The following is a 26,731-nucleotide window of genomic DNA, read 5'->3' as shown; positions in this document are numbered from 1 at the left end:
AGGCTCCAAGTAGGGTGGACTTATTGAAGTCAAAGCAATTCAAATCACCAAGTTTAACCATGCTTTAAATCAGTAAGCCTTGATTTAAAATAATTCATTTTAACTGTGTTTTGCATTTGTATTTTATTTGTATAAAGAAAGGTTGAGTCTCATTGGTTGGCAACCAATATGACATGTTGATTTGCAACTAAATATAGCCTTTGCACTAAATGTGGTCATTCTTTTTGTTAACCAATAGGATACGCCATATCTATACACATTTAAGCATTAGATTGCTAAATTTACATTTATTCAGATTCTTAACTTTTATATTTTTTATGATGTTAGAAAATGACGAATGATGCAATAGATGCCCTGACCCCCTATAAAATATTATTTAGTAGATTATTTTTTTATTTGTGAGTAGTGTCAAGCTCTGTTTGGATGGAAATTCAGATAAAACGCAGAAAAACAGTTGTATTAGTTATTGTTATTAAATAAAATTACCTTACATGTTCTGGAAACACAAGGAAAAAAGTTTATCAAAACAATTTTTTCATTTAAAACCAACTGATTTATTAAAGGACGTGTTAGCTGCAGTCAGGGAACTGCCCTGATTATTTCTGGTCACTATGCTTTTCAGAATTTTAGAACTAGTAGATCTCAAACTCTCCACGTGTAGGTTTTATTCAGAGATTAGAAAAGGAAAACAAGCTTTTCTACTTCTTCAGCTCACAACTTAACTTTGGATGAACAAGCCATTGAACTGAACTAACTGAACAAGCTGAAATGAAGATAATATTCTCTCTGCACCTACAGAAGAGGTTATTGCTGTCAAAAGCTGATTTAGCCCTTCAACAAACTCTGCTTCCAGATGCTTAGCCAGAGACTTACATCAGTTCAGTGGTTTGACTTTCCTTGAAACTTGGCAGCAAATATGTTCTAAATATTTTTTGTATTTAATTTAAATGATTTTAACAGATTATAATATGTTAGGCCTCAGCATAGGTGGTCAATTTCAAATTCAATGTTATATAGGTCCAGTTTTAAAAAATTAATTTGTTTTTCAATATACTTTATTACTATATTTAAATACAAAATCTTTTTTTACATCATTTTTATTCACCCTGGCTCTAACCAAGAACATGGCCTCACTGTCCTACAAATAGATGCTGAGAAAATTCATGCTTCACAATCGAAATAGGCAAGAAAAAGGAAGGTGGAAAGAAAAACAGTCACAGAGAATTTAATTGATTAATCCAAGTTCATACAGCAGGTTAGTGGCAGCACTGGGAATAGAGCTCATGTCTCCTTACTCTCCGTCAAGTGCCTTAGTCACTAGACAAACCACCTCCCAAAGTATATGTATGGGCCGTAGGTTCCAGTAGCTCTCATGCCACTGAGTGAAGATTGTCACAACATGCAGAAAACATGACTGGTAACCTCATAAGCAATGAAAAGTAGAGCTCTGATATGATGCTATCACAAAAAATACTTCAAGGCAGAAGCCCTGAACCTCTCAAGGAAGCATAAGAAAATCCAGTGTGCCAAGACTGGTGAAGCTAGTCACTAAACTCTGTGTGCATCTTTGCTGTATGTTTGACACATCTTGTTAATTTATCTGATCTGCCCAATTTGGGGCAGGGGAAGGTGCAGTAGTCAGCAGTTAAATCCAAAGGTTTAGAATGTGAGTGGATTTATGTGGCAAATAGATTCCAGATCAGGAATTTGAATTCCAGAAATGGAAACTTGTCAGAATATTGCATTCACTGCTCTACAGCTAAGAAACCCGTATCTAAGTATTAAAATCATCCAAAGAATGCATGACACAAACCTAGCTTTCTTTAAGAGAAAAGTAGTACTAAAGAGAAGACTCTCTCTTCTTGCAACAAATCAGCCAACACAATTATTGAACAGCTTGTTTATGGCCTTGAACCTTGTTATCTGAACTTAATAAATTTATAAGAGGGGAAGAAAAAATTATCATAAATTGTAGATCTTGTAAGAACTGTTATCTCGGCAGTTTTCTGACTACACAAATAATATGCTCTGTAGCGAAGTCAAACAGCACACTAAAAACCTACATTGACCACAAATATCTGGATTATCTACGAAGTAACGTTGCTCGCTATGAAGGGGAAATTCAATGCCAGGGAAGAGACTTGCTGGCAAAAGACACACTTGCAAAGGGTTCAGGAGTCACAGTAGAGAGCCAAAAGAACATGAACTCCCCCTGCCAGGCTGCTGCTAAAAGAGCTAAAGTGATTGTTGGATGCAAAAACAATGGAATGTCCAGTGGCAGCAGTGAGATATTACTTCAGAATAAAACAATTGTGAGACCACTGCTAGAATATTGTGTCCAGATTAGGTATCCACATTTTTAAAAGAACATTGAAAAGTTAGAGGGTAAGGCTTTATGAAAGATTTAAGGTCTAGAGAACCTGCCATACAGTGAGCGACTTAAGAATTACAACATATCTAGTTTAGCAAAGAGAAGGTTAAGGATAGGTCTATACTGCAATGCAAGCCTGGGCTCAGACTCAAACTCTACCCCAAACCCCCATTTTGTCTACACACAAATCTGTCTTACTCAGGCCCGTAAGCTCTCGGGACCTGGGCCTTAGGGCTTGAGAGGGGGGTGGATTCGAACCCAAGTCCGAAAAACAGCCTCACTTTGCAACGTGGACACAGCTCAGGCCAGAGTCATGTCCAAAGAGCCTGCCAATGCTATCCCACAACCCCATCGGACAGTGTTCCTTGGCTTTTCTGCCCCAAGTCAATCAGCTCCCAGGAAATGGAAGCAACCCGACCCCCACGGTTCAAGTACAGCTGCTCAGTGTTTAACCCTTCCATTTTATTCTGACCACTGAACTGCAAACAGAGTGAACCATCTCCTGTGTTAGCTATGGCCAATGACAAGAAGGTGGTCTTTGCCAAGCACGCTGCTACCTGGTCATGGGAGCACAATCAGATTCTGGTAAATCTCTGGAGCAAGGCAAACAAGATGTTCGACATCACTAAGAGCACCAAAAATGACCACGTGTACTACGAAACAGCAGACAGGCTGGCAGCACTGGCGATTAAATAGACCAGTGACCAGTGCAGAGAGCAGATTACGCATCTCAGGGGTGACTACAGGAAAGCCAGGGATGAGACCTGCAAGCCTGGGAACTCCCCATCATCCCACCTCCTCTATGAGAGACTTCAAACAGGTGCTTGAAACTGCACCAAGCACTGAGCCAACAATTAACTTAGCCAGATCAGACTAGCAAAGCAATTCTGGTGCTCATGCATGTCCCCAAGGAGGCTTTGCTGCCAGAAAAGCTGAAACATGTCCTGGGCCCATTCTCGAGGAACTGTTTGATGACATCCCCTCAGAGGAGCAGCCTGCCGTGGAACTGGCAACGGAAACAGAAGAGGCAGAAGTAGTCCTGGAACCTGGTAAGTTTTAGTTCCATGTCTGATATTGATACACAATTTCTGGTTTATGACCCAGTGCAACTTTTATTACAAGTCACAGATAGCAGCATGTATCCGATAATAGGGGCGTGCACACCAGCACCTTGCCTGAAAGGACTGAGAAACCATAAACCAGGAAGCTATGGCACCCCCCACCCCACAATGCTAAAATGGCATTCAATTTTTAAACATATGGCATTTGTAAATTTCACCTTACCATTGTGAGTGTAGGCTTCACATTCTGCTTAACTCTCAGTTCTGTCCACAGAGCATCTGGGAACTTAAGCCTGGCTCTGAGAATATTTGGAAGCTGAGTTTTACAAAGTATCATTTTCTGGCCTTGAGATTTCAAAGGCACTTTCTTCTGATGATAAAACTGAAACTTTTCAAAGTACTGAGACAATAATGTTCAGTTTGACATCTGTTTTCAGGCCCTTACACCTCTGTAGTCCAGCCACAGTAAAGCAGGAGCCTGGGATTTCAAACTGAGCAGTGAAAAAGGAAGCATGTCCATGACAGAGCCAACAAGCAATTACAGAAGCAAAGGGAAAAGGATGCACAACAAGTGGAAAGGCACAGCCAGAATGGAGTACACAAGGAGAAAACTGCAGCTAAGTCTCTGGAGCTGGAACTTCACTTGAGGGAGGAAGAAAGAGAGCACAGCAGAAAGACCTCTTTGAGAAGCTGCTTGAGCTTATGCCCACAACTTTCAGGCTCCTGCTCCACCCACACCACACCCTAAGTCCCCACCACGGTACCTTATCCTACTGACCAGGAATGCACTGGACAATACCATGATTGGGTGGTTCACGTAACCAGGCCTGAACTGTAGTGGGACAGGGCAAATATACCCCCTGCAATCAGCACTGCTGCACGGGAGTGGAGAAGTGCATCCTAAACATAATACAAAGGGAAAGGAGAACAGGAGACCATGGGACACACTGTAGTAGGAGAGTTATTTGTTTGCAATGGTTTCACTGTTTTGAGGCGTTCAATGTTTGTGTTATACACTTTATTTTATTACCGGTTTTGATGTTTTATTGGTAGCTAGCCTCTTTGTCAATGTTTTTTTTTTTTTGTAATACAGCCATGTTAACAAATAAAGGCTTTTATTTCATTAAGTTTATTACCAATCACTGCTTATAATATGGATATTTCAAAGAATAAAGACACTGCCAAGGGAGATTGTGGAAGCTCCTTCACTGGAGGTTTTCAAAAGGAGGATGGATTGATTCAGAAACCTCTGCTACCACAGCCTCCACAGTTGATTTGCCAACACCAAAGTGGTTAGCAACGGACCTGACATAGTTAGGAGTGGCCAGCTTCAAGATGGTAATAGCAACGCACTTGCGGACGGCCGTGGCCAACCTCATACACGTGTTAGGACACTGGAGGATTGGGGAAAGGTGCTCACTGAGTGTCAGAAACATTGCTTTCTTCATGGGAAAGTTCTGGAGCCACTGTTGGCCATCCCAAGTTCGCATGACAATATGGTCCCTCCCTGTCGGTTGTTCATGGCTTTGCTCTAGAAACACCAGTCTACATACGGGGCATCAGTTGCTATACAGAGAGTCACGAGCAGTATCAGCCAGGTTGAGTCTTCCAAGACTGTGGTGTCCTTCTCCAACAAGTGTCTTTAGTAGGTCAGAAAATGCCACCAAAATGTTCACCAGCATCTCATGGATGGTCTTGCTCTTTCTTGACACGAGAGTGAAAGTGGAAGCCGGACAAGTTCTTCCAATGGTTACTCTTCCATATTGCTGGGTCCAGTTGCCAGGAGCGTGCAGACCCAAAAGGTGGGATGTATTGGCAGGCTGAGACTAAAGTGCTGCAGGATGGACAGTCCAGTTTTCCCCACAGTGCACCATGAACAAAGGACTAAAGCAGCTATAGATGGGGAAGGTGTTAAGACGCATGAGATAGGCTGGTTTGACTCAGGTCAGCATAGTGTAGTATGGACATATGAGCACAGGTGTGAGATCTGGGTCCAGAACTTCTACACTTAGGTTCAATATTCCATCATGGATGCTCAAGTGCAAGCTTAGAAACACCAACCCTTAGGCTTACATTGGAGCGTAGACAAACCCTAAGAGGCAACTTGATCATGGCCTGTAAGTATCTACACAGAGAGAAGATAGAAGTTTGGAAACCACAGCCCTGAAGTATCCTGAGTACTATGGCTCTCTTACAAGTATTTTAAAAGTTGATAGCTCCCCATGACCAAATACATTCCTCCCCCCATAAACTTTTTTTTTTTTTTTTAAAAAACACCAGCTCAGGACATTGGATTAAGAGTTCAGGACACGAGAGTCTGGACTATTTTGTGACTTCATTCAACTACATACAGTTTGTTTAATTATACATTCTGATGTAATCCAGGTTTTTAAAACTGTAATTTAAAAATATGGATTTTTGCCATGTTTGGAAAAACCCTAAGATTTTAGTGACATGAGTGGGCCTGTTAAAAGTTCTTCAAACTATTGTGCCTGCTTTGACAAAACACAAAAGCTGAACTATGTTGGGTATGTCTGGATTCATCAAGCTGCAATGCAAAATACTGCCTCCTTTTAACTTGGATGTTTTCTGCAAGGTCATAATTGAGTTGACAGATGATATTAATTAACAAAGGAATGGTTTTCAGTGCCATGACTGCTTGTTCCCCTGTTGTAATTCTACACATCTATTTCTGCTAGAAGTAGAAGACTCTCATCAACCTGTGCTTGTTTGCATTTTGCAATTCACATGGCTATTGCATTAGATGCTTCTTGAGGTACAGTTGCTTCTTCAGGCCTTTTTTTTTGGGGGGGGGGGGCGCGCTACTGCTGCTTTAATTCTTCTGGTCTCTGAAGGAATAAAAACACTGCTCTTGTTTACGAATTCCAGGTGTTTGGGTTCTAAATGTCTCTGTAGTTACCCTAGCCTCATATTTTCATTTACCAACACTTGAACACAAATACACATCGTGGCTGTGGACTTTCTGCAGCAATCCTAAAACATGAAAATTCAAAACAGCCAAATGTTTGCTACATGTAGGCTGAGCACTCAGCAAAATCATTCCATTATCAAAATAAGATGGACTTCTCTCCCTCGGCCGCTTCCCCTATCTGCTGGTGCTGCTGGCACTGGGAGCTTCTCTTTGGCCTTCAGGGGACTTTCAGCCTAGAGAGTGCCTGATGAATGCTTCCCCCAATAGGAAGACTCTGGGCTGAAAGTCCCCTGCTGGAAGAGAGGGCAGAGAGCAGCCCCAACAGCATAAGATGCAGACCCATAGATAAGATGCAGGTGATTTTTAAGCCTAGTTTAAACAGTCTCTGAATTAGATAAAAAACCAACAGACATATCCATTACAATTTTCCCAAACACTGATGGCTCGCCTAGGAACCCTCTGTGGCTCCCCAAGCTGAATTTGGCCCAGAAACGTTAAGCAGTTTACATAAAGTTACACAGCAAAGAAGAGGCAGAGCCAGGAGCAGAACCCAGGAGCCCTTCCTTCCAGGTCTCAACTATGGTCTACCAGAGCCTCTGAACTTGAGGCTCATATGGTGAAGAGAATGAATGCCTACAGACAGAGCTACAAAAAGGGGCAACAATGCTGGCCATTACACTAGAAGTCACTACAATCTTTTAGAAGAGAAGCCCATAGCCACTAGCAGGAAAAGATAAGCCTGTATATAGTACCAGGAAATATGAATCTCAATGAAATTCATTGTTTTTCAATTGTTTATTAACTTAATCAGTCAGAAAGGGATGGTGAAACAGTGGCGTTTGCATTTCTAAGAGTGATTACATTATTTTTTTGGTATTATAAATCACACTTTCACTTCCAGACAAGAATTTAATTAAAACTTATCACAGAGAACACTTTACATTCATTTATTATAGCACAACACCAACTCATTTACAGAAGGAGAAAGGTGGAGCAGATTGGCAAACAGTCTATGTAACATTGCCATTACACTGACCTCAAAGAAATTCTAATACAGTACAGCCAGAGTGCTAATTAAAGTCTCCATTGATTTCTCCAGATTAATTTCAGTCAGTCATTTCACTGTGACTTATCAGGATCTCATTAAAAAAGGCTATAGTACATTCCCTCATTTATCCAGCTGAAATGGATATTTTTAGATGTTTGTCCAGTGTTCTGAACTCACAAAGAAAAGTTCTTGCTGTCTGCCCCATGAACAGAGTTTCAAATGCAGCATGTTACAGCAAATAGTGCTATCTTCCCATCAGAGTGGGAAGTTTATTTTCCTTTTGTTATGAAGGCAAAAATGAATTTTATAATCTCCTCTTCATTTTCCTCCTTGAAAAGATGTACATTTCATTGAGATCACTTCAGGCAAGGGCATGAGGTCATTGACTCTATATGTTTGTTTTTTGACCCCTGTTAGCTTAGTGCTTTAGGGGCAAAATTAACTACACTTCACTACATAATGGGTGAAACTGATCCTTTCAAGATTTATTGGTTAGACTTGGCAAGAGTCTTTCAAGAGTAATTCTCAATTGAAACTTACAATAGGATATCAAAGTAGACATGTTTTTATGTCTTACAAATATACCTAGCTTTACTAGAAATCGGAAGAGTGCATTTGTTTACAGACAATATCAGATTAAATAAGAAACAAACTGTGCACTCATAGGAAATGAAAGATAAGAAGGAGACCTATTATGGTGTTTCAGACATAAGAATATACTCAAGGGAACTCTAATCCTATATTATTTTTACATTGTTCTTCAATTTCATTTTAATGTGATCTCTCTCTATAAACCTTGATATCTGTATTTATAGTGCTACATTCTTAGTGCCACTTTATGCTCACCTTCCACCAAAAAATAGTTGAAACAATATTATATATATATATATATATATAATAAAAATAAAAGGTCCAAAACAATTCAGCTAACCAATCAATTTTCTATTTTTGTTTTGGTCACCAAATAATATGGAATTTTGTAAACATATAGACTTGCAGATTTAGCACCAGACACTATTGGGGGGGAAGAGGAGAGGAGGAGAAAAGGTAAAAAGAATGGATTTCTACTTTAATTTGGGGAACAATCTGCTTGTCTTACTACAAATATTAATATAGCCCTAAGGAAAACTAGTTTTCTTTACAGCTTATCTATCAGAAGAAATTCCCCCCCCCCCCCCAAATTCTCACACTTCATTTATTGGAATGCTAAAGGTAACAGTAACATTAATGCTGCAGGACTGACCAGTGTGTTTTCTTTGTAATCCTAGATTTATTTGGAGTAGGCATAAGTAGGTTTTATTGCAAATTACAACTTGCACATTAAAAGAAAAAACATGCCTTAGGAGCTTGGCTATTTTGGAACAGTAATTTGAACCAAATGTTATCATTTAATGCAGAAATTAAAATACAATATTACGAACTAGAGCAGATTAGGTTAATACTACATTTTATAACTGAACATTTGTAAAACACTTGCGGGGGAGGGGGGATAAACTAAAGTAGCAGTTTATTTGTTTCTCTTCCTTGTAGCAGAAAAATAATTTGCTAAAAAGATACGGTTATTATGCTGTGTGTCTTTGATAAGACAATGGTAAGTGTTTTAAGAATCACAGAGATGAGAACTATTTTCTGACAGACATTACACAAAATATATGTAGGATCAACAAAATCTAAACATTGCCAACTGATTTATCTTTGATAAAGCTCCTAAATTCTTGCCTTAATGCAGTTAAGACCAAATTCTGCTCTCAGATACAACTGGAACTTCATAAAAACAAACTCCATTGAAGCAAATGGACTTTTCCATTAGTGTACTTGTGAGCAAAATTTTAGCCTACTTACAGAGCCAGGGACAGAACCAAGGTCTCCCAATTCCCAGTCCAATGCCCAACATGCAAAGGACCAACCCAGTGCAACAAAGTTCTGAAGTGCCAAATAAGTTTTACAAAATTCTATTTCAGACATTCGTTTAAGAAAGAGACAGGGTGAGCAAGATGGACATCAGAGTAGGTGCATTTTGCAGACTAGACTAGATTAAGTCTTTAAGACATGACAGATAACTTTCTACAGTGCCTAGAACGCATTTTGAAAGCTACCTCAATAATCAGCTCAGTGTGTGACTCTGCCCAGGAGAGTACTTCTCAGACATATGCACTGATATGTTTGTAAAGAGACCGATGAAAATTTTAGCTGCAGATCAGACCTATACTAGGTTTAAAGCATATGAGGAAGGCAAATTAGTTTGAAGTATGTGGGTATTGACGTGCCTTTCTTTAAGACTCTAAAGGAGACTGTATTATGTGTATTGTGGTAGCTCCATGAAGGACCTGTCAAGAATCAAGGCCTCATTCTGCTAGGCATAGTACAGATCTGCAGTCAAGAACACAGTCTAAGCCCCAAGCATCTTACAATCTAGATTGGAGAATTACTGGTGAATTTCACATATCACTGTTATTTACATATCCATTTTGCAGGTATTTGTTAAATTTCATTATAAACATTTGGCCTGTCTTCCCCACCAAAAGAACAATGAGTTTAGGCATCCTTTTGCCAGTACCCCAGCCACTTTCACAATTAGAACTTGTTCCCGTGTAACACAATAGTGAGCTAATAGTGCATCTCACACTGTACCTTTAATTGGGGTGGCGGAGAAGGGGAGGGAACACCACTAAAAACGAAAATTAAAAATTGAATGTTTGTTCATGTTCTTGCCTAATATGTTTGTAACTACTATGCATGTTAATTTCCATCTGTAATCACGGAGTTACTATTCATTAAATATAACCTTGAGGTAAAATTTAAAAAGATGAGATTCAGCTTAAAACGTAGTGCTGTGCTTGTGTTACACATTATATGGGTTTTCTCTTATTACCCCGCCTTCATGTCTTTTTCTCCTTTCAGTTACTTATGAATTGGGGGACAAAACTAAAAACAATGCCATCTGCAACTTTCTTTTGTAGCTCAGAAAAAGCAGGAGATGGATGCATTAGCTTTGCAGAGTGCCAGGATGGTAAAATGCAGCTGTTCAGACATCAGCCAACAGAGAATGAGCAACAAAAGGAAAGAGGAAATCTAAATCAAAAAAGTGGATTACACTACAAATAATTAAAAGCTCCCTCCCCGATCATTTTTCATGGCAAAAGCTATATATATATATAGAAATATGAATCTTTTACCATTGTGAAGGCATAGTTCCTAATGACAGTGGCATCAAGGCTAAAGTTCACATGAAACAGGAGGGTAGAGTAATAGCTAAACTCATTTCCTTTCAAAGGTGATTTACAGTTCTTAATACAAACACTCTTTACTTCAGCAGTAGGGAAAATCAGGCATGGGGAAGGTCCCTTTTAGTATAATGCAAAATTTGTTTTTTGTTATTTTATACTCCAAAAAGTAGAAATAGAAACTTTGCAAAAAAAGTATGCAAGATATTAAACTAATCAGAACTTCATAGATTAGTTCCACAGAGGCACTATGTCATCTGTAACATGAAAACAGACCTGGAATAATTTACATTCTCAAGAATCAAAGAACAGCCTGATCAACAGCCTTGACCCAGCTCTCTTCAGGTTAGAAAATACATGAAAGCACCAGTCACAATAGGTCTCTGCATAGATCATAACACTCTACTTCACCCCTTTATTTATTTATTTTTATATGATGTCATTTAGTCTTGCCATTTTAATATCCTGATATTTGTTTCTGGATCTATTTCAGAGTTTTAACTGCCTTCAATTTCAATTACTAGTGTAGGGCCCCAAGCTTCTCAAGAGATGCCACTTAAAATAATCTCACTGAAGAGATAGCAGGAAACTTAGCTATCCTTACAGAGTTTAAAGATCCATGCACAGAAGGCATTATAGAAGCTCAAACTATTACTACTAATGAGCAGCAAGAAAATAAAGCAACCACTGTAGTGAAAGGGGCAGCATAACCGAGGGCTACAAATAGGCTGTGTAGTCATTTAATATTTGTAAAGAACTCTTAGATCCTTGTGAGGCATTAGCCAAATCGCTTCACTCTGAACATTTGTTTCCTCCTGTATAAAACAGGGGATAAAGCACTTTGATCTACGTTTGAAAAGTGTTTTATAAATGCTATACATTACTATTAGAATAATAAAATATTGCTACTCAAATGTGTCCAAGATAACAAAAATGATACATAACGATAACAGATATTTAACAAGCTGTTTCCTTTGCTGGTTTGGAGAACGAAGAGTAGAGTTTCACTGACTTTTGAAATAACATTTTATTTTAGGAAACTAAGTTGATGTCACTTAAAAACTTTTGCCAGATAAGTTATGGAATGTATCCACATTACTACCTCAATGCTTTTAACATGAGATTGACAAGAACCACTGCTAAACTTAAAAGACAAGGAGACCAGATAGCATAACACTGATAAGACGTGAAGAGATAGGGCTTTCTTTTAAATATTTAATACAACCATTGTAAAATTCCACCATAGCCTAACAAGTGTTTCCCCTAAAATACAGAATGGTTCATATCAGTATGAGATAAAAAACTGAAATAGCTCATACAGAAAATATTGATTACAAAAAGATACCATCACTATAATTTATTTTGCCTTCTTCTGGTGATAGATTTAAGTTTAAGTGAAACTTGCTGTCCATAGACCACAAGCAAGTGCTCAATGGACTACTAGCAGTTTGTAGACCGCAGTTTGAGAATTTCTGTTCCAACTGTATCTCAAGCTGTGGTCTGAGAACTGCTAGTAGTCCACAGAACATTTGCTTGTGGTCTATGGACAGCTAGTTCATCACATGGTGCTGGCTCCTTATTTCAAGCAGCAAAATTTGATTAAAAAGGAACTAAAAATGACATAGGTACATTGCAGTGATCTGTGGGATAACGATTGGGAAGGAAGGTGTCTATGAGACCAACCTCTGTTTAAAATGTGGACCACACTATTAACAAGATTGAGAACCCTGAATCAGAGAACCTGCATGATACTAAAAAGTTACCAATAGTACCTGTAAGTTTGATTTTGGACAAACGTGCCAAAATTCCTGGTAAATCATCCAGTTGTAGCTTCATTTCTTTCCATTGTTTCTCTTCTTTGGATTCTGCTCCTACAGCTGTTGCCAAGTCTTCTACAACTGCAGCTGAATTCACTTCTTTGAACTCATTTCTGTTCGAAGTCTCAGACAAAGGTGGGTGGAGAGGTGAAACTGGTCTGATCTCACGTATAACTGTTTTTTCTTGACCCAAATGTTTTTTCTGAAGGAAAGGAGGTGCAACTGGATCTGACTTTGGTTTTGCTTGCTGACTGAGGTCTTTGTTGTACTGTGTTACATACTAAATAGAAAAATATAGACTAATCTGAGATATTTTTAACAGGAGAGTTTAAAAGCTTTTCCTATCAATAGTTTGCTAATGACAATAGAAATAAATAGTACTATTACATTTTACTGCTATATTTCTTTTATGATTAAAGAAGAGAATTTCATGGTGCTGATATTGCTCAGTTAGCCTGCAGTTCAAGCGCTCACTTCATTCACAGAAGGGTGTCTGCAATTGCACAATATACAACAAAAGCAGCTTCCAATTCATTGCTGCACAAACAACATTAGTTTAAATTCAGGGAATTACTTCAGGCCTAAATAAATTTTCCCTTGCAGTTTCAACTGGAAATATTCTTTACTACTTCTTGTTCTAATCTGTTGGGTACTGTTTGTTCTACAAACATTTGCTCTACAAACATTTGCTCCACTTTAAAGCACGTTGAGGACACGTATCATATGGACACGTGTATATATAATCTGATGTGCAATTAATCTCCAATTATTAGAAGTGGTAGGTGTCCTATGGTCTTTGTAAGATACAGTCAACTGGTTCAATAGTCAGAGAAAGATCTCTAAAAGATAATCCCTTACCCACTAGAAATTATCTCCCTCAATTTAGTTTTCCATCATCAATTCCTAATTTCAGTTTAGTTTACTTAAACCTGCCAATTTTAGAGAATATTTGAAAGGAAAAGTATAGAAAGACAAAGACTAGAAGGGTGTTATTGCACATGATGCTTCATTTTTCCAACTGACAACAAAGAGGCTGAGCTGCAATTAAGTTTTCTATTGTGTTTTTTGCTGTATTTACAGCTCCTCTAGAAAGTGTCACGTAAACAAAAAAAACACTTAGTTTTTCCAACCCCCCAACTTTCTTGTCTAAAATGTTCTATTTCAAATATACCAAGCCAAATATACAAACAAGGTGTAGGTTTCAACAATCTGTGGTGCAATACTTGATAGAGTATTAATAGAGATTACTAAAGGGGCTTTCTGGGGTTGGTAGGGAGCTTTTCACCTCTGAATGACTAACCTGAATGCAAGCCAAGTCACTAGCAATAAAAAGTCTGACAGTTTGGTGACCCACATGTGGAATGAGTTATGATCTCACTCTGGTCCCTATTAGACAGATGTCCAAAAATACCACCAACATTGGAAGTATCTGGTCCTTTCATGGCAATCACAGCAGACACACCACATAATAGACATAAAAACTGAACTATCATCCAAGCACTAGAGATGGTCCTTGCAAGTCAGGGTTGCAGCACATGAAAAGGGACAGTGAGGAGAATTTTGCACCACTACTATCCATTATGCATCTGTTCTGTGAAGAGGAGAGGGATTTCCTTGAGCTGTCAATGACAGTTATAGCTTTGTGATATGAACAGCTAATGCAGTGCCTATTTACATACTACAGAAAAAAATAACCTATTACTTTAATCTATTCAAGACTTCTCTCAATGAATTAGGACATAAATTAAAAATTCTGCTTTTCCTTTTGCACATTCACTCTATTCCAAATATAAACATTTAAGAAACAAGCCTGACTTTATACTTTGCCCTCAAAAACTTTGGCAGAATTAAATCAATACGTTGAAGTTTCAGAATAAATCTTTTAAAAAGAAACACACTACTCCAGAAAACAAGTGCCATATACCACTTGTAATTGGTAAACATTTTAATTTCCTACGTAGCATAAGGCAAAACAGAAAAATAGTCAACGTGGAATAAGACACTCTCTTGACTTACCATTCGTTTGAGGAAGTTAAGGTGTTGAAATGTAATCCATCTTTTATTGGCTACTCCACAACAATGCATAAACTTGCATGGCATTTGCCGTACTGCTGGTTTCGGAAGGTGCCAGACAAATAATCCTACACAGAAAACAGAGAATGTTTGGATATCGTTTCTTCACAGTAAGGATTAGAAACAAACCCATTTGCAATGCTTACTGTCCTCAGCACCACACAGCATTCTTTAGGAGGGCTACGCACAGGTCCTACTGAGCTTGTAGAAATGGTGAGGGAGCCTACGCTAAGCTTGCAGACTAGATAGAGGAGCTGAGTATTTTACTTTCCAGCCCCTCACCGAGTTAGTCTTATAACTTTTTCCCCTATTCCCACCTCCATATGCTATAAATGTATTTACCGAGACACACATAAGCAACAAGCTGGAACATTTGCTTAGAGCAAGTACTTCACATAAAAATAGCACTAGAGTTAAACAGTCACATTAACAGGAATTTTATGCCAGCCCTAGTGCATATCTTTACAACTGATCTTAAAAACCTGAGCTAGTCAAGTGTGTCATCTAAAACCACCATAAAAGGGAGAATTCAGTTTTAACAATGTTTATGAATCTGGTGTGTGTGTTTTACATATCCAAAACTACACACAACAAGTCTATGGACCAATTACTAGAATTGTAGGTTCTGGGGAATATACCACCTCATGATTTCGTTAACAGGAATTCATCATATTGTTGTGCAAGTTACTGAGAAAAGAACTACATAATCATTTTTATTATTTCCCATTGACTTTCTATACATAATGAGGATGCTTTCTTAAAGGAACACTCAAGTAAGTAGTTTCTAGGTTTTCATGGCAAAAAAAAAAAAAATAAGTGTTATTCAAAAATGTCAGAAATAGCTTGTTTGTTCTTCTGGCCAGGGAGAAAGACTGATAGTTGGAGGATTTAAATACATATTTGCAATTTTTAAGCCAAATACCACAACAGCATGTCACTGCATGAGAGCAAGAAAGAGAAAGGGATGGAGATAGGTGTACTTTATTTGAATTTTCATCAAGAATGTTCTGTTGCACCACTACTTTAACCACTGCACATGGCAATTCAGTTGACAAAGCCTTGTTTGTTTTAACTAAATTCACACCTTTTCCAGACTATGCCTCATTAGTGAATATCTTTGCCATATCAATAATTTCTGAGTGAAGGAATCAACATCAAGGCCATAATCCATAATAAGAGTACAACTACTTGCTAAATAATGTTTCTGTATAATGTGTTGCTAAAACTGTCCATTGTACCCCCACTAATATTGGCAAGAATTTTTTTTTCCTTTTGCCTCAGACTATGTCTACACTACCACGGTAAGTCGACCTAAGCTACGCTACTCCAGCTATGTGAATAATGTAGCTGGAGTCGACGTAGCTTAGGTCGACTTACCATGGGGTCCACACTACACTGGGTCGATGGGAGACACTCTCCTGTCGACTTACCTTACTCTTCTCGTTTGGGGTAGAGTAGCGGTGTCGACTGGAGAGCGATCTGCAGTCGATTTGGCAGGCTTTCACTAGACCCGCTAAATTAACCCCGGTGCATCAATCCCCAGAACGCCGAGAGGCAGGGGGAGAGGGGTTGGGCGGGGGGAGAGAGAGAGAGAGAAGAGTGTAGACATAGCCTCAGAATCTTTTTAATAAAACTACATGTATATCACTAAATAAGCTATAGTTATTTTAGGAGATTGAGGTGGTAGAGTTAATCTATAGCAGCAGTTCTCAAACTGGGTCAGGACCCCAAAGTGGGTTGGGACCCCATTTTAGTGGGGTCACCAGGGCTGTCTTAGACTTGCTGGGGCCCAGGGCCAGAGCAGAAGCTCAAGCCCCACCGCCCAGGGCCGAAACTGAAACCTGAGGGCTTCAGCCCTGGGCAGCAAGGCTCAGGTTAAAGGCTCCCTGCCTGGGACTGAAGCCCTTGGCCTTCAGCTTTGGCCTCCTCGCCCAGGATGGTGGGGCTCAGGCTTTAGCTTTGGACCCCCACCTGGGGCAGTTGAGCTTGGGCAGGCTCAGACTTTGGTCCCCTCTCCTGGGGTCATGTAGTAACTTTTGTTGTCAGAAGGGCATTGCAGTGCAATAAAGTTTGAGAACCCTGATCTACAGCGCAATCTATAGGCAAACACTGTTCTCAGAGAAAGAAGTCTCTGTTTATGTATTCGCTATTATTTGTACTGCAGTAATACTCAAAGTCCTCAGTCAGGACTGACATCCCAGTGTACTTGTCCTATATAGACAGAATCCCGGTCCCAAAATATTTATAATCCAAAACCCTGATCCTGCAAACACTTACTTAACTGAATAACTTTACACAGGTGAGCAGTCTCAATGGGACTCACCTGCATAAAATTAAACACATATGTATTTGCAGGATCAAGATGTAAAAGACAAAATGATAAACAGAAGGGGAAAAGGATAAAACATACAAGTAGTTACTGTGTAATAAGCATATGATGTTATTCAGGGTTTCATTATTGTTTTGGTTTTTTAAAAACACACAAATCAGCTTTGCCCAACTGTCCTCAATCAGCCCAATATTTCCTGTAAATGTAAAAGCAGATCTTGAGGAAGGATTTAGAAAAAGAGAACACAATGTCTTTTCAGGTCAATATGAAAGTGACAGGATTCTTGACAATCCTGCTGTTGCTTACAGATTTGCTAATAGCAGCAGTGAAACTTACTAATGTCAGGCTGCAGCTAAAGGTAGCAATGGGATCAGAGGAGGAGTTATCTGTCTGCAGACTCAGCCAAAGGAATCCATCTCCGATCACATCTAGAAGATTTTCTCTGCCACTCTGAGAATTGTATTTATTTAGCGAAAGATCAGACTCTACAGGAATTCATGGCCCAGACCCCCCTGTTCAACGGGGACAGACGTTCATTAAGGGTGGGAAGTTCCGAGTCCTGCTGTAGGAGAACCCAGTACAGACAGCACCAACACACACACACCCGGCTCCAGGCCCCACCCCTCCCAGAAGCTGCTCTAATCCACTGCCCTCAAGCTACTTCCCTGGCCGGGGCATCCTCCCGTCCCAGGGCTCCCAAACGCAGCCCCAGGGACATGCACCGTAGGGGGAAAAGGGAGACGCTTGAGGGGTGATGGGTCCCTCGGACCCCGGCAATGGGGGTGGGGGAGTTGTCTCCTCAGACGGGGGCAGCCGTCGCCCCCCTGACAAAAGGTCGGGCAGCTGCGAGCCCCCCGTGGGCGCAGGGCTCCGGCGACCCTTCCACACCGCCCGCAAACCTCTCCCGGCTCGCTCCCGGGCCCGCCCGCAGCCCCGTCCTGGGTGAAGAGTGCGGAACGGCGCAGGGTAGCGGTGCTGCCCCCGGTCGGTACCTGTGAGAGCCCGGGGTGGGCCGCAGCGCCAGGCCGCCCTCATAGCCCGCCGCGGCTCCTCCCGCTTCCTTCTCCCTTCACCGCCTGGGCGCCGCCATCTTGACCGGTTCGACCGCCAAACTGCTTCCGGGTCAGCGCTTCCGGGGCGGGGGATATGGGTCACTAGGTGAGGGGACGGCTGCAGGCCGGTGTGGAGCGGCTGGGCCGCAGGTAGCCTAACCCGTGTGGGATGGCGGGGCGCCCCGGCACGGACAGGGATGGGCACTTGGTACCCAAGGTCGGGAAATGGGGATGCTGGCCGAGTGGGCGCTGGCATCCTGTCCGTCAGGGCAGGGGCACTCTGGCGTGGGCGATTACGTCCAGACACATAATGCACATGAGAAATTCGCTCCGCTTTAATTTGAACCTGTTTTTAAATCAGTTTAGTTCAAACAAATCCCCTTCAGTTGAAGAGTATCTTTTTCAGTTTAGTTAATACCAATTCCTCACTAACGCTGAAATAAGCTTGGTTTAAAACCAAGTAAGTGTGTTCACACAGCCTTTTTACAGCAGTTTAAATAAGAGTTTAAAGATATGCCTTTAGTTAAACCGGCGCAATGTTCTCATGTAGACTAGAGAGTTCTCTTCCTCATCTGCCAGTGGGGGGAGAATAGAAAAAGATTCGTGTCTTAGTTACATTTGAAGTTGGTCGTAAAATAGGAGACCTGTCTAAATGGCAGTGAATATAGTGAAATCATACAAAAAGGGAACGACAGCGATGAGAAGCATGTGGGGCAGATAAAAGGAGACTCAACTTGGGAAAATGCAAGGATGTGGAGAAAAGTTATCCAAAACATAGGGACTGCCTACTACTCTGTGTTTGTACAGTGCTTAGCACAGTGGGGTCCAATTTTTGGTGGGTCCCTAGGCACTTCCGCAATAATGATGGTTAATAAAATCTTCATGGGGAAAGGGAGACTTGGAAAGCAGTATAGCTGAAAGGCCGAAGGCAACGGAAAATTAAATATAGTAATTATTATAAACATGGGTATGGTAACAAATAAAATATGTTTTATAAGAGACACACATACACGTGTGTAACATAATAAAAACCCAACAAAATATCCAGGATTGCTGCTACTATGTTCAGTTTTGACCTGATGTCTATAAGTGAAATGGATGTAACTGCTGAACACTAGCATATTTGTTAAGAGAATAGATGGGATGATAACACATCATTTTATATAACATTAATGATAAATGCATTTCATTCTTGCCTTCCTGCACTTGCTGAGTTCCTTTGAACAGCCAGCGCAGATGTTCCCAGCTCCCCTGCTCCTGAAAAAGAGACAACTGATGAACAGATACCATACACAACTAAAGTGCAGATCTCTATATCCTTGGCTGCATTCCATACTGTGCATCCTAGCAAAAGTCAAGCGGCTCCATACCCCAGTGTTTTTCAGGGGATCCATTATACATAGAATATAGGACTCCATTTTGTACACATTGGTTCAATATATATATCTATTTTATGAGAGAATTGTCTAACAGTTCATACAAAATGAGTACCAGGTCACCTTTCCAGCAAGTTTTGGCTTTGTATCCACCTATCACTGCTGAAGGCAAGAATTACTTTAGTGCATTATATAGTTTGCTGGGGTGGTGGTTTGTGTGATGGGTTCCCTCCCTGGGGTGCCACCTGAAACTGGGGTACCACCGAGCCCCCTGACCCAGCAGCCTGGGCTTTCTCTCACACTGTACTGCTGTGACAAGTTGCAAAGCCCACCAGCCTGCAGTTTCACCACCATTCACACTGGTAGGAACACACCCAGCTGCAGTTACATGCAGGTTCTCTAATCACCAGCTTCCCAGCCTGGGACCCCAGAGCAGTACTGTCTGCCCTGGTCAAATCTGGCCAGTATATGGGTTTAATACCCAGACTGCGTCTCCCTCAATGTGAAGAGAACAATGCACACTTGTGCTAACCAAGCAGAGATTTTCCCCAAGCACTCCAGTCAAAGATTACTGGTTTAGATTAAAACAAAAACTATTAAAATCTATTATTTATAGTTAATAAGTGACTATGAATGATAGCAAACAGATCAAAGCAGATTACGTAGCAAATAAACAAAATATACTAGATAGATTGGATATGAATAGCAGATTCTAACCCTAAGAGATGATACAAACTGGCTGCACTTGCTTTTCCATTTGGAATCCCCAGGTGTTTCATACACAGGTTGCACTTGCTTTACACTTGCTTTACAGGTTGGAGTCCCCAGGTGTTTCATACACAGGCTATAATTCCCTTTAGCCTGGGTCCAGCACTTCCCCCAGTTCAGTCTTTGTTCCTCAGGTGTTTCTAGGAGTCTTCTTGTATGGGGAGTAAAGAACCACAGATGATGTCACTCCCTGCCTTATATAGCTTTTGCATATGGCAGGAGCCCTTTGTTCCCAAAGCTTGGTTCCCAGACCAGTCTGTGGAAAAATACTGACATCCCAGGATGGAGTCCAGCAGCATGTGGCCTCCTCACATGTCCTTATAGAGTCATAGCAGCCATCACTCTAAGGAATGCTCACCAGGTGAGAGATAAGCTTCTAAGGCCTATTGTTCTTTCTAATGGCCCATTACCCTACATAGGCCCTTTACAACCAGCTATTTAGACTGAAAGCATCTTGTCTAGTGGGCATTACCCAGGTGTAACTACATTTGAAGTACAGATACATAGTATTTATAACTTCAGCTACAAAATGATTCATGCATATAAATAGGATAATCATATTCAGCAAATCATAACCTTTTCAATGACATCTCACATGACCCATCTTGCATAAAATGCATCATAATTATGCTAACTATATAATATTACTATGAAGAATATCGTGTGCAGTGTCACAGTGTGATTAGTAGTTGCATCACAAAGTTCGTTGGTGTAAAAGCTGCATTACAAACAGCCCACAAGGTGCTGGGCTGTTCGTAATGAGTAAGAGTTCTGGGCGGGATCTCAAGCTTATTTCTCATGAAGAGGCCTCTAAAGTCATACAACCTTCCCTGCTCACAGCATTACCAGTGAACTGCTTGCCTCCTTTATCACTATATTTTCCTTGGCCATATCCCTAGAGTCATCATCAGTAAATACTGCAGGTTTACGCTCCGTCTATAGTCATGAGGTAAGAGAGTGCCCTGGAATTTGAAGAGGTGACCACATTGTGTTCCCTAAAGCAATTGAGCAATGCATGTTCAAAAGCATCTTTTGCTTGGGGGGATCCAACCGATGAGAGTTTAGTCAGGGAGTTGTGAGACCGGTGGGAGCTTCTACATTTACACTGGCTCAAGAGTTTAGAATTGGATACTAAGCTGGTAGTGCTCTGACTTCCTGGTGGAGGACAAAAAGGAAGAAGCTGGGAACTCTGAATAACCTTTTTTCCAGCCTGGAGTCTGTTGGTTATTCTCACATTCCTGAAATCATAGAAGAGACTGAAGTGTTGAAATGAGTCTCTGTTGAGAGGCAGTAGGAAAGACTTTTTACAGTCATAGGATAGATAAGGAAGAGTAATAATTTTTCAGACTAATGAAAGTTCTTTAGTATAATTCTCCTATGTATATATAAAGTATTTTTTCTTATGTTTGATTGTGCATATACATTAAAACTTTGGTTGGTAAATCCGTTATCTGTAGATAATTAACCCTTTGTTTTTGTTAGCCTGATGAATGATCTTCTTTTTAATCATATTTTCTTTCACTTTGTGTTGTATAATAATCTAAGATAATAGTTCTCAAACAATTTCATATCTGAAAGCCATGGGTAAAATTTTCAAAATCAAAGTGATTTAGGAGCCTATGTACCTTTCCCAAAATTACTCAGACACTGAGGACCCTAAGACTTATTGAAAGTCAGTGGGACTTACATGCCTAATCATTTATGAAAATAAGACAGGCTCTTAAATCACTTAGGCACCTTTGACAATTTTACCTCCAGGAACCTATGTTCATGGGATTTAGCCTCCTAAATGCCTAAGTAACTTTTAAAAATAGAACTTGGGTGCCTAAGTCACTTGGGTGATTTTTAAAATGTTACTCAGCATCTTAAGATACAGCTCTTCCTATGGACCATTTCCTTCCTATTGCTGGCCTACACTATTGTTCTTGGTTACACAAAAAAGTCATGTTAGGACATTATTCAGGAGATAAGATGGAAACAAACTCACTTTAATGCAGTGAATATACCCCCAGTTTGTAACATTTATTTCCATACTGTTTAATTTCTCTCTCTTATGGGTAGGACTTTATAATTTTTAGGAATGAATCTTCTTACCATGTGACCCCACTGTTCTACTTACTCCATGTCACTTTGCAGTTTGGGTCTGTCCCTCTGTGTGTTTACAACTCTCTGTTCTTCGAGTCTTCCACAAATTTATCACAGTTACATTTTCATAAAAGAAACACCCAGAAAAGAAATACATGAAACAGCCAAACAGGGTGTAGAGAGATGGTTGGTTTTAGTTCAGTTGATCAAAAAAATAAAAATAAAAAAAAAGTCTGGTCTGGGATATGGAGGATAAGGCAGACTTTGAGGTAGTCAGATCTCAGTCCATTAAGTGCCTTGTAGATCAGGTCCAAGATTTAGGACCTGATTTTCCACTGCCCTGTACCTTGTGTAGTAAGTTATACCATGGCAAAGTGGGTGTAAAGTGCTAGTATTCTAATTAAGAAGCATTGTACACCCAGGTACATGGAAACAGGGGAAACAAAGAATAATTTCTCTTGATGAAATTCTGAGGATAGTTTTAGGTAGGCAGAACATAATACCCAAACATGGAACTTAACCAACCGACCTACTTTGCAAAAACGCCCTAGGATTTTTAATGGGCATGATCATCAAGCCCACAGTGTTACATCTAATCTGAAAGACACTGCTGCTGAATACTGCGCAGATTACATGGCTGGCTACTTTGGGTCTGGTCCTACAAGGTGCTGAATGCTTCTAAGAGGTGATGAGTACTCTCATTCCCATTATTAAAATGGAGGCTACTCAGCATTTGTAGGCAGTGCTCACCACCTTGCAGGCTCAGATCCTTAGAGCCACATTGTAAAAACAAAGATATAAATGCATCTGTCACATGTTTTTCAGTGTACCACTTGGAGTGGATTAAAGTAGAATCCTGTACTGCTGCTAGAGTTCAAGGTCAGACATCATTTCAGGGATAGGCTCTGATTTTTGAGGCATCTGTAATTTTCCTAACTAATTGCTAAGATGGGCAATTGGTTTTGCATGTATTTTTGTCTCTCTGCAGTTATAAAATAAACAATACACCCTGAGGTACTTTTCCAGGGTGATGCCAGGGGGAGGATTTAACCACGCGACTCCCATTAACGTTAATTATAGAGCACATATTAACAGAGTTATACAATCCTTTTTCCTATTAACACAATCATAAATTTGACTGGTGGTGCTTAATTAGATCTCAGCAGCAGAATGCAATTGCTTGATACAATAAAGGGCACATTCATGGAGATGATCCATTATTATTTTCCATTAATCTCCGAATCTCTCCCACTCTTGCTCCTGAGATATCATACCAACAAGAATCCTTGCAAGATTGATTTGTTGTCAGAAAATGATTTAAAGACCTACTATAAAAATATTATATTTTGCTTGCTTCATGGAATATGTCATTGATGTTGTAACTCCACAGAGACTTGATGTACTTTCAGATAGGGAACTTTTAAGACCTAGTGTACTATAAATAGGATGGCATCCCTCTGTTATTCTGGTAACCTTTATAGATCATTTCAGAACTATAACTATCATGTAATTTAGTTAAGTAATATAATGTGGTAAGCTGTGCTGTAGTTTTGCACAGTTCAAGAACCTATCTGTGTGGGACCCCACTGCTGCACACCAGTGTGGGATTCAGTCCCAAAATGAAGGTCACAAGGCATATTAGAAACACAGAAGCAGAAGATGAGAAAAACCAAGATACCACTAAAGCCCAAAGGTCCAGCTCCTCAAAGATGTTTAAGCTCCAGTTAGGAGTCTAAAAACCTTTGAAAGCGGGTTTGGCTCAGAGCCTCAATCACTGGAAATTGATTGTGTACTGTATGCCACCTGATCTGAACAGATGATCCAGCTGAATACTCCAGAGGGAGGTGAAACAGTGCCAAGTCCCAGCCAAGCTGCCTGTAGGGAAAATACTTCCCCAGTTAGGCCCTGATCCAGCTCCTACTGAAGTCACTGTGAAGACTCCAACTGATGATAATGGGCATTGAATAGTTACTTGGGTTACTTAAAATGATGTTTATTTTTCCCTGAGCATAAATGCAATTTCCCAACGTTTCTATCTCATGAGTCAGCATTCCTGATGTAAATGATGTTTAACTGCACCATCTTAAAACATAGCCCGGAACCAGCTCTTATTGAAATCAATTGAAAAACTCCCTTTGACCTAAGTGGAAGTTGGATCAGGCCCCCGTATGAGGTTCCCTCATCCTTTATTAACTGTCCACCAAATGACTAAGGTGGGGAGAGGTCATTCCCCAACCATTTCAGCGCAAAGCACAGTTGAAGATCTATCTGAGGAAAGGTTTCAGAGTAGTAGCCATGTTAGTCTGTATCCATAAAAAGAAAAGGAGTACTTGTGGCACCTTAGAGACTAATCATAGAATATCAGGGTTGGAAGGGACCTCAGGAGGTCATCTAGTCCAACCCCCTGCTCAAAGCAGGACCGATCCCCAATTAAATCATCCCAGCCAGGGCTTTGTCAAGCCTGACCTTAAAAACCTCTAGGGAAGGAGATTCCACCACCTCCCTAGGTAACGCATTCCAGTGTCTCGCCACCCTCCTAGTGAAAAAGTTTTTCCTAATATCCAACCTAAATCTCCCCCACTGCAACTTGAGACCATTGCTTCTTGTTCTGTCATCTGCTACCACTGAGAACAGTCTAGAGCCATCCTCTTTGGAACCCCCTTTCAGGTAGTTGAAAGCAGCTATCAAATCCCACCTCATTCTTCTCTTCTGAAGACTAAACATCCCCAGTTCCCTCAGCCTCTCCTCATAACTCATGTGTTCCAGTCCTCTAATCATTTTTGTTGCCCTCCGTTGGACTCTTTCCAATTTTTCCACATCCTTCTTGTAGTGTGGGGCCCAAAACTGGACACAGTACTCCAGATGAGGCCTCACCAATGTCGAATAGAGGGGAACAATCACTGACTCACGATCACGATCACTAATATTATGCTCTAATAAATTTGTTAGTCTCTAAGGTGCCACAATTACTCCTTTTTATGGATACAGACTAACACGGCTGCTACTCTGAATGCTCTAATAAATTTGTTAGTCTCTAAGGTGCCACAAGTACTCCTTTTCTTTTTATCTGAGGAAAGACTTCACTGGAGGCTTTAAAGAGCCAGGTCTGGTTTACATGCGAAACATGCACCCTCCCGAATGGTGAGATTGAGGGATTTTCAGCACAGCTACCATCACTCCAGTACTACAATTTATTTGTCTCACAGACGATGATTTTCCAACAATTTTCCCATTGTGCATTTTTGTTACTTTTTCTTTATTTCATTTTTTTGAGCCCTTGTACAAGAAGCACCACAACTTGCGTAATACCAGCTTGTTTGGACAGTTGTTCTGCCCCAGAATGTGTTGAATTCAGCAAAAATGCCTTATGCTGTCATGATAGCGGCACCAAACACTATATAAGTGCAAATGACTGACTTGCAAGGGTAACAGCACTCCTGAGCCTTGTTATTATGCATACTGATGCTATTATATAATTGATCGAGGGATTTCATAAATTATTCTTTTAATAGTTCTGAGAACACCTAAGGTCAGATTAGGAAAAGCTTTAATGCTTACTTAGTCTGCTGAAGTGACATTGTTTCAAATAGAGACCTGGTAGGGCTGGGAAGCATACTTGCAGTTACACAAAACTTAGCTGTGTGATACATACTCAGCCCATAGTACCTGGGTAGCAATATTTGTTCTATCTAAGCACGTTTATTTTTAAGTACAGTGAGAGCAGTTCTTGTAAATAATGTATTTCTTTGCGACATTTTCTTTTCTTTTTAAAAATGAAGGGCCAATGGCTCCAGTGCGGGGCAGGCTTGCCTTGTACAAGCGTCATCCACACAGCTCCACTAATACATTTATTGCCTTGACCTGCATTGGAGGGCGCACAGCCAATCTAGCCATACTGCCTGGGGCTGTGGTCTTCCCACATCTCACACCCATCTAAGCAGGATTAGGACTTGGATTCATCCCTAAGGAAGAGCCAACATGCTGCAAAAAGTCATGCTGGTGATTCAGTGGTTGGCACTCTTCCTTTTGAGTCAGTGCAGATCCGGTGCCCAGCATAGTTTTAGGGGGCACTGTGCAGCAGGCTGCATTGCCCCCATTCAGATGAAAAGTATAATTGAGGTCTTGACCACTCAAACTGTTTTATCTTACACCTTCTCACACCCTCCTGCTAGTTGTTTTTCCTTCTGTGCCCTGCCTCCTCATCAGGTAAGTGTCACTTTCTTTCTCCAATTTACATCACCTTTGAAAGTGGCCCTTTTATTTAATACACTGGAGTGTTTTCCAACATGCTAAGCTCATCTCTAGCAATGTCTCTTTTAGAAAAGGAGTGAGAACCTTCAAACCTTCAGTATTCCTGGTCACCGTGAAAAGTGGAATGTTTATATCCTTCTCATTTTGTGCAGGGGCTGATTTAGCTTCTGGGAATGAAGTGGTGTAAGAGAAACATACCAGAGACCCCAGTGGGTAATCAAGCAGGATACTCTCTTAACTCAGTCACAGGAACTCAAACTCACAGGATAGACTGTGCCTTTAGACTCACCCTTAGCGCAGAGTAGGCTGCATGAGTCCCCAAGGAGCTCTTGGAGGCACAGTGT

General features: G+C 40.5%; 1 protein-coding gene across 5 annotated transcripts in view; it reads right to left on the bottom strand.

Annotated features, from left to right (window-relative positions):
- The window catches only part of COX10 (cytochrome c oxidase assembly factor heme A:farnesyltransferase COX10), a 156,011-nt gene extending 138,053 nt beyond the window's left edge, over positions 1–17,958 (bottom strand). The window contains exons 1-5 of one of the 5 annotated variants that reach the window (XM_084648221.1): positions 17,848–17,937; positions 17,192–17,305; positions 15,957–16,039; positions 14,470–14,594; positions 12,409–12,733 (exon numbers count right to left, since the gene is read on the bottom strand). In XM_084648221.1, the coding sequence (XP_084504347.1) occupies positions 12,409–12,733; positions 14,470–14,553 (409 nt within the window). In that variant the 5' untranslated portion in view covers positions 14,554–14,594; positions 15,957–16,039; positions 17,192–17,305; positions 17,848–17,937. Of the gene's footprint in view, positions 1–12,408; positions 12,734–14,469; positions 14,595–15,956; positions 16,040–17,191; positions 17,418–17,847 lie in introns of all 5 variants that reach the window. The other 4 variants (XM_084648223.1, XM_084648222.1, XM_084648224.1 and 1 more) reach the window with 4 other exon arrangements.
- Positions 17,959–26,731: the final 8,773 nt, after the last annotated feature.

The sequence above is a fragment of the Lepidochelys olivacea genome (assembly GCF_965140295.1).
Source record: "Lepidochelys olivacea isolate rLepOli2 genome assembly, chromosome: 14".
In the NCBI taxonomy this organism is placed as follows: domain Eukaryota; kingdom Metazoa; phylum Chordata; order Testudines; family Cheloniidae; genus Lepidochelys; species Lepidochelys olivacea.
This window is presented reverse-complemented; position numbering and strand designations above follow the sequence as displayed.